This window comes from Gopherus evgoodei, chromosome 3 (genome assembly GCF_007399415.2).
Source record: "Gopherus evgoodei ecotype Sinaloan lineage chromosome 3, rGopEvg1_v1.p, whole genome shotgun sequence".
NCBI classification, from domain to species: domain Eukaryota; kingdom Metazoa; phylum Chordata; order Testudines; family Testudinidae; genus Gopherus; species Gopherus evgoodei.
In genome coordinates, this window is record NC_044324.1 from 4,741,527 (window position 1) to 4,749,458 (window position 7,932).

The 7,932-nt window shown below is 64.3% G+C and overlaps 1 protein-coding gene across 1 annotated transcript; it reads right to left on the reverse strand.

The window, feature by feature from the left end:
• Positions 1–89: 89 nt before the first annotated feature.
• LOC115647637 (skin secretory protein xP2-like) lies at positions 90–7,033 on the reverse strand. The gene is made up of 5 exons (XM_030554333.1): positions 6,978–7,033; positions 6,684–6,771; positions 2,646–3,214; positions 1,371–1,533; positions 90–1,090 (listed from the first exon to the last, which is right to left on the reverse strand). The coding sequence occupies exons 3-5, from the start codon at positions 2,970–2,972 to the stop codon at positions 90–92; spliced, it is 1,491 nt and encodes a 496-aa protein (XP_030410193.1). The 5' UTR covers positions 2,973–3,214; positions 6,684–6,771; positions 6,978–7,033.
• Between the last annotated feature and the right edge of the window lie 899 nt (positions 7,034–7,932).

The following is a 7,932-nucleotide window of genomic DNA, read 5'->3' on the forward strand; positions in this document are numbered from 1 at the left end:
GAGGTCCTGGTTCCTGGAGTGGGGGGTGGGGTCTCCCTACAGGGATGGGGGTGCCTGGGGTCTCCCCATGGGAGATGGGGGCTGGTGTGTCACCCTGGTGACAGTGGGTGGGGGCCAGGATCTCCCTGGGAGGGATGGGGGCTGCGGTGTCGCCCTGGTGACAGGGAGCCAGGATTTCCCCCTTGGGGGGCAGGAGTCTCCCTGTGGTGGGCGTGGCTGAGGGTGGGGGTCTCCCCATGGGGGGCAGGAGTCTTCCCCTGGGGTGTGTGGCTGAGGGTGGGGGTCTCCCCATGGGAGGCGGGGGCCAGGATCTCCCTGTGGGGGGCAGGGCTCTCCCCCTGGGGCGTGTGGCTGGGGGCGGGGGTCTCCCCATGGGAGGCGGGGGCCAGGATCTCCCTGCGGGGGGCAGGGCTCTCCCCCTGGGGTGTGTGGCTGAGGGTGGGGGTCTCCCCATGGGAGGCGGGGGCCAGGATCTCCCTGCGGGGGGCAGGGCTCTCCCTGTGGGGGGCAGGGGTCTCCCCATGGGAGGCGGGGGCCAGGATCTCCCCGCGGGGGGCAGGGCTCTCCCCCTGGGGTGTGTGGCTGAGGGTGGGGGTCTCCCCATGGGAGGCGGGGGCCAGGATCTCCCTGTGGGGGGCAGGGCTCTCCCCATGGGGGGCAGGGCTCTCCCCCTGGGGCGTGTGGCTGGGGGCGGGGGTCTCCCCATGGGAGGCGGGGGCCAGGATCTCCCCGCGGGGGGCAGGGCTCTCCCCCTGGGGTGTGTGGCTGAGGGTGGGGGTCTCCCCATGGGAGGCGGGGGCCAGGATCTCCCTGTGGGGGGCAGGGCTCTCCCCATGGGGGGCAGGGCTCTCCCCCTGGGGCGTGTGGCTGGGGGTGGGGGTCTCCCCACGGGGGGCGGGGGCGCCCCGGGCCCGGCAGCAGCCCTGCCGGTGGTTGACGTGCTGCGAGTAGGAGCCGGAGTGGGCGAAGCGGCGGGCGCAGTGGGCGCACCGGAACGGGCGCTCCCCCGAATGCAGCCGGGCGTGTTCCGCCAGGTGGTGCTTGTGCTTGAAGGCCTTGGGGCAGAGCGGGCAGCGGTGCGGGCGCCTCCCTGCGGGCACGGGCATGTCAGTACGGGGTCCCCCAGCCCCCCACTGGGATCTCCTCACCTTCCCTGTTGGGATCCCCCTGGCTCCCCAATCCCACCCCTCCCCCCCATCTCCCCAGCCCCCTCCCCCCAATCCTGGGGCGCCCCCGCCGGGATCCTTCCGGATCCACCCAGCTCCCCAACACCAGCCCCCCCCACTGGGCTCCCATCATCTCCCTGGCCCCAGGATCCCCCCTGCTATCCCCACCAGTCAGGACCCCCAGCACTGGGCCCCCCAGCTCACCCGTGTGCTCGTACTGGTGCCGCAGGAGGGAGCTGCTCTTCCGGAAGGTTTTGGGGCAGAGTTCGCAGAGATACAGCCCGTCGGGGGTCCTGCGTAACCGCCTCCGGCCAGCCCCCGGCTCCCTGCCCGCCTGCAGGGGGTGCCACCCGGCCCCGCCAGCTCCCTGGGGCAGGAATGGGGCCATCAGTGGGGCTGAGGCAGGGAGCTCTGCAGCCCCCACCCCCGCCGGCACAGGCCAAACCAGGGAATGCAACACCCCCCAGCCCTGCCGGTGCCCCTCACTCCCGACCTGCAGCCCCTGCTTGCCCAGCCCTGGGCTCCCCACCTCCAGCTCTGCCGGTGCCCCTCACTCCCGACCTGCAGCCCCTGCTTGCCCAGCCCTGGCTCCCCACCCCCAGCTCTGCCGGTGCCCCTCACTCCCGACCTGCAGCCCCTGCTAGCCCAGCCCTGGGCTCCCCACCCCCAGCCCTGCCGGTGCCCCTCACTCCCGACCTGCAGCCCCCTGCTAACCCAGCCCTGGGCTCCCCATCCCGAGCTCTGCCGGTGGCCCTCACTCCCGACCCGCAGCCCCTGCTAGCCCAGCCCTGGGCTCCCCACCCCCAGCTCTGCCAGTGCCTCTCACTCCCGACCCGCAGCCCCTGCTAGCCCAGCCCTGGCTCCCCACCCCCAGCTCTGCCGGTGCCCCTCACTCCCGACCTGCAGCCCCTGCTAGCCCAGCCCTGGGCTCCCCACCCCCAGCCCTGCCGGTGCCCCTCACTCCCGACCCGCAGCCCCTGCTAGCCCAACCCTGGGCTCCCCACCTCCAGCTCTGCCGGTGCCCCTCACTCCCGACCCGCAGCCCCTGCTAGCCCAGCCCTGGGCTCCCCACCCCCAGCTCTGCCGGTGCCCCTCACTCCCGACCTGCAGCCCCCTGCTAACCCAGCCCTGGGCTCCCCATCCCGAGCTCTGCCGGTGGCCCTCACTCCCGACCCACAGCCCCTGCTAGCCCAGCCCTGGGCTCCCCACCCCCAGCTCTGCCGGTGCCCCTCACTCCCGACCTGCAGCCCCTGCTAGCCCAGCCCTGGGCTCCCCCCCCGCCAGCTCTGCCAGTGCCCCTCACTCCCGACCCGCAGCCCCTGCTAGCCCAGCCCTGGGCTCCCCACCCCCAGCTCTGCCGGTGCCCCTCACTCCCGACCCACAGCCCCTGCTAGCCCAGCCCTGGGCTCCCCCCCCCCAGCTCTGCCGGTGCCCCTCACTCCCGACCCGCAGCCCCACCTTCCCAGGGCAGTTTCTCACCGGAGGCCCATGTTGCTCCCAGTGGCCCGTGGGCAGTGCTGGCTCTGACTCCGCCCCGTACGGCCACAACAAAAAGGGCAGGAACTGGGGGGCCGGCAGGTCCGGGTTCCCGTGCAGCCAAGGGGCCCCGTGCGGGAGGAGATGGCTGAGGGTGCTGGGCAGGAAGGCTGGGAAGACGGGGCAGAGGGAGGTGGGCAGGTAGAGGGGCTCTGGCTCCTTGCCTGGCTTGGGCAGAGACAGGTCCAAGGGCTGCTCCATGGTGGGGGGTTCGGGGGGGCCCCGGTCAGGGCCAGGCCCTGGCACATTGGCATCTCTGGGTCCCTCCATTCTCAGGTCAGGGGGGCCCAGAAGGGGCCAGGCTGGGCCAGGGCTGTGCGGGGAGCGGAGGTCTCTGCCGTAGGCCCCACAGCCCCCAGTGCTGCCCCCCCGGAGCCTGGCAGCACACGGGCGGCTCTCCCATGGGGCCAGGGGGGCAGGGGGCAGGCAGCGGCGGGAGCTGAGGTGGGAGCTGTAGGAGCCGGAATGGGAGAAGCGTTTCTGGCAGGTGGCACATTCGTAGGGCTTCTCGCCTGGGGGGACGGAGACAGGGGTCAGTGCTGTGGGGGGGGGACAGGGACACGAACTCAGAGCTGCAGGGTGTGAGAAAAGACGCGCAGACGTGGGGCCCATCCCATCCCCCCCCCCCCGAGTTCCCAGCCCCCTACTTTCACCCGAGCGCTGGGACATGGGGGGCATCGGCTGCGTGGGAGGCTGGGGGGCCCTCAGCTCTGTGGATGCGCTGACAGTGGTGGGGGGAGGGAGGAGAGTGGAGGGACAGGGGGTCTCACCGCTGTGGATGCAGTTGACAGCGGGGGAGTTATTGGGGGGTTGGGGGGACGGAGGGGACAGGGGGTCTCACCGCTGTGGATGCTCTGTCAGCGGGGGGGCTGCTGGGGGGGTTGGGGGACGGGGAGAGCGGGGGGGCGTCTCACTGCTGTGGATGCACTGACAGTGGGGGGGTTGAGGGGGAGCAGGGGGGGTCTCACTGCTGTGAATGCACTGACAGTGGGGGGGTTGAGGGGGAGCAGGGGGGGTCTCACTGCTGTGGATGCACTGACAGCGGGGGAGGGTTTGGGGGGGTTGGGGGGACGGAGGGGAGGGGGGGTCTCACTGCTGTGGATGCAGTTGACAGCGGAGGAATTATTGGGGGGTTGGGGGACAAAGGGGAGCAGGGGGTCTCACTGCTGTGGATGCTCTGACAGCAGGGGGGTTGTTGGGGGGGGTTGGGGGACGGGGAGACCGGGGGGGTCTCACTGCTGTGGATGCATGGACAGTGGGGAGGTTGCTGGGGGGGTTGAGGGGGAGCAGGGGGGGCCTACAAAATAAAAAGGCGTCATATAAAAAATGGAAACTAGGTCAGATCACGAAGGATGAATATAGGCAAATAACACAGGAATGCAGAGGCAAAATTAGAAAAGCAAAGGCACAAAATGAACTCAAACTAGCTATGGGAATAAAGGGAAACAAGAAGACTTTTTATCAATACATTAGAAGCAAGAGGAAGACCAAGGACAGGGTAGGCCCACTGCTCAATGAGGAGGGGGGAACAGTAACGGGAGACTTGGAAATGGCAGAGATGCTTAATGACTCCTTTGTTTCGGTCTTCACTGAGAAGTCTGAAGGAATGTCTAGTATAGTGAATGCTTACGGGAAGAGGGTAGGTTTAGAAGAGAAAATAACGAAAGAGCAAGTAAAAAATCACTTAGAAAAGTTAGATGCCTGCAAGTCACCAGGGCCTGATGAAATGCATCCTAGAATACTCAAGGAGTTAATGGAAGAGGTATCTGAGCCTCTAGCTATTATCTTTGGGAAATCATGGGAGACGGGGAAGATTCCAGAAGACTGGAAGGGGGCAAATATAGTGCCCAGCTATAAAAAGGGAAATAAAAACAACCCAGGAAACTACAGACCAGTTAGTTTAACTTCTGGGCCAGGGAAGATAATGGAGCAGGTAATCAAAGAAATCATCTGCAAACACTTGGAAGGTGGTAAGGTGATAGGGAATAGCCCAGCATGGATTTGTAAAGAACAAATCGTGTCAAACTAATCTGATAGCGTTCTTTGATAGGCTAACGAGCCTTGTGGATAAGGGAGAAGCGGTGGATGTGATATACCTAGACTTTAGTAAGGCATTTGATACAGTCTCGCATGATATTCTTATAGATAAGCTAGGAAAGTACAATTTAGATGGGGCTACTATAAGGTGGGTGCACAACTGGCTGGATAACCGTACTCAGAGAGTAGTTGTTAATGGCTCCCAATCCTGCTGGAAAGGTATAACAAGTGGGGTTCCGCAGGGGTCTGTTTTGGGACCGGTTCTGTTCAATATCTTCATCAACGATTTAGATGTTGGCATAGAAAGTACGCTTATTAAGTTTGTGGACGATACCAAACTGGGAGGGATTGCAACTGCTTTGGAGGACAGGGTCAAAATTCAAAATGATCTGGCCAAATTGGAGAAATGGTCTGAGGTAAACAGGATGAAGTTCAATAAAGATAAATGCAAAGTGCTCCACTTAGGAAGGAACAATCAGTTTCACACATACAGAATGGGAAGAGACTGTCTAGGAAGGAGTATGGCAGAAAGAGATCTAGGGGTCATAGTGGACCACAAGCTTAATATGAGTCAACAGTGTGATACTGTTGCAAAAAAAGCAAACGTGATTCTGGGATGCATTAACAGGTGTGTTGTAAACAAGACACGAGAAGTCATTCTTCCGCTCTACTCTGCGCTGGTCAGGCCTCAGCTGGAGTATTGTGTCCAGTTCTGGGCACCGCATTTCAAGAAAGATGTGGAGAAATTGGAGAGGGTCCAGAGAAGAGCAACAAGAATGATTAAAGGTCTTGAGAACATGACCTATGAAGGAAGGCTGAAGGAATTGGGTTTGTTTAGTTTGGAAAAGAGAAGACTGAGAGGGGACCTGATAGCAGTTTTCAGGTATCTAAAAGGGTGTCATCAGGAGGAGGGAGAAAACTTGTTCACCTTAGCCTCCAATGATAGAACAAGAAGCAATGGGCTTAAACTGCAGCAAGGGAGATTTAGGTTGGACATTAGGAAAAAAGTTCCTAACTGTCAGGGTAGTTAAACACTGGAATAGATTGCCTAGGGAAGTTGTGGAATCTCCATCTCTGGAGATATTTAAGAGTAGGTTAGATAAATGTCTATCAGGGATGGTCTAGACAGTATTTGGTCCTGCCACGAGGGCAGGGGACTGGACTGGATGACCTCTCGAGGTCCCTTCCAGTCCTAGAGTCTATGAGTCTCACCACTGTGGATGCTCTGACAGCGGAGGAGTTGTTGGGGGGACGGAGGAGAGCGGGGGGCGGTCTCACCGCTGTGGATGCACTGACAGTGGGGGGGTTGAGGGGGAGCAGGGGGGGTCTCGCTGCTGTGGATGCTCTGACAGTGGGGGGGTTATTGGGGGCTTGGGGGGGCGGAGGAGAGTGGGGGGCAGTCTCACCACTGTGGATGCTCTGACAGTGGGGAGGTTGCTGGGGGGGGTTGGGGGGAGCGGGGGGGGGTCTCACCGCTGTGGATGCTCTGACAGCAGGGGGGTTATTGGGGGGTTGAGGGGGAGCAGGGGGGTCTCACTGCTGTGGATGCACTGACAGCGGGGGGGTTGTTGAGGAGGTTGGGGGGACGGAGGGGAGCAGGGAGGGGTCTCACCACTGTGGATGCTCTGTCAGCGGGGGGTTGTTGGGGGTGTTGGGGGGAGCAGGGGGGGTCTCACCACTGTGGATGCTCTGTCAGCGGGGGGTTGTTGGGGGGACGGAGGGGAGCAGGGGGGGTCTCACTACTGTGGATGCACTGACAGTGGGGGGGTTATTGGGGGTTGGGGGGGCGGAGGAGAGTGGGGGGCGGTCTCACCGCTGTGGATGCTCTGTCAGCGGGGGGGTTGTTGGGGGTGTTGGGGGGAGCAGGGAGGGGTCTCACCGCTGTGGATGCTCTGTCAGCGGGGGGGTTGTTGGGGGGGTTGGGGGGAGCAGGGGGGGTCTCACCGCTGTGGATTCGTTCATGCTCTTTCAGGTGGTGTTTGTATTTGAAGCCCTTCCCACAGGCCGGGCACCTGAACTGCCGCGTCTCCGCCTGCCCCGAGACAAACCCCCATCGTTAGGGCCTGGGCAGAGCTCCCCCTCCCGCCCGTGCTCCCCAGAGCTCCCTGCACCCCAACCCCAGCTTCCCCTTGGCTCCCCCTGCCCCCCAGCTCCTCTCGGGGCTCAGCCTCCCCCACCTTCCCTGCGGCGCCCAGGCCCCAGGGGTCCCCCCGCCCCCCAGCACCGGCTGCACCGCACCTGGCTGGGGGTGGGGCGGGCTGGGGGCCGGCAGTGAGTGGCCTCATGCTGGCTGAGCTGGGCCATGCCCCCCAGGACCCCCTGGAGCCGGAGCCGGGCACGCTGCCTCAGGCAGTCAAAGGCGTGAGATCCGCACTTGCAGGACGGGGCACCCGGCCACGGTGCTGGCGCTTTGGGGGGCTCCAGAGTCCAACCTGGGGAGAGAGAGCAGTGTCGCCAGCCACAGCAGCAGCCAGGGCTGGTTGGGGGGGGCTGCAGGTTGGGAGTGAGGGGCATGGGCAGAGTTGGGAGGGGGGAGCCCAGGGCTGGGCTAGCGGGGGGCTGCAGGTCAGGAGTGAGGGGCACCGGCAGAGCTGGGAGTGGGGAGCCCAGGGCTGGGCTAGCAGGGGTTGCGGGTCAGGAGTGAGGGGCACCGGCAGAGCTGGGAGAGGGGAGCCCAGGGCTGGGCTAGCAGGGGCTGCGGGTCAGGAGTGAGGGGCACCGGCAGAGCTGGGAGTGGGCAGCCCAGGGCTGGGCTAGCAGGGGCTGTGGGTCAGGAGTGAGGGGCACCGGCAGAGCTGGGAGTGGGGAGCCCAGGGCTGGGCTAGCAGGAGCTGCGGGTTGGGAGTGAGGGGCACCAGCAGAGCTGTGGGGCAGACCCAGGCTGGGACACCCCTTGGAGGGGGCCAGGCTTGTGCTGAAGGTGGAGTTTGCCGCGAGGACTTACCTTGGTTGGGGTCCGGGTGGCTGTGTCTCTAGTGCATTTCGCCCACTGCTCTGCCTTGGTCTCCAGGCGCCGGCAGGAGGGCAGCCGTGGGGCTGGGGTCCTGGCTCAGCTCGGTCTCCGGGGGGTCCCTGCCCCCCTTGAAAGCCAGCGCTGCAGCAGGAGTGACAGGAGACAGTCAGGGACGGGGAGAGAAACTCGGGCAGCCTCTCTGGGGCCTGCACCCTGAATCCCCTCTGCCCCGAATCCCCC

Excerpts from the sequence above, each read along its gene's own strand:
- LOC115647637 (XM_030554333.1), bottom strand. The coding sequence starts at position 2,972 with ATGGAGGGACCCAGAGATGCCAATGTGCCAGGGCCTGGCCCTGACCGG. Across the intron at positions 1,534-2,645 it reads GGGAGCAACATGGGCCTCCG|GGAGCTGGCGGGGCCGGGTG; the intron begins GTGAGAAACTGC and ends TTCCTGCCCCAG. Across the intron at positions 1,091-1,370 it reads GCACCAGTACGAGCACACGG|GGAGGCGCCCGCACCGCTGC; the intron begins GTGAGCTGGGGG and ends CCGTGCCCGCAG.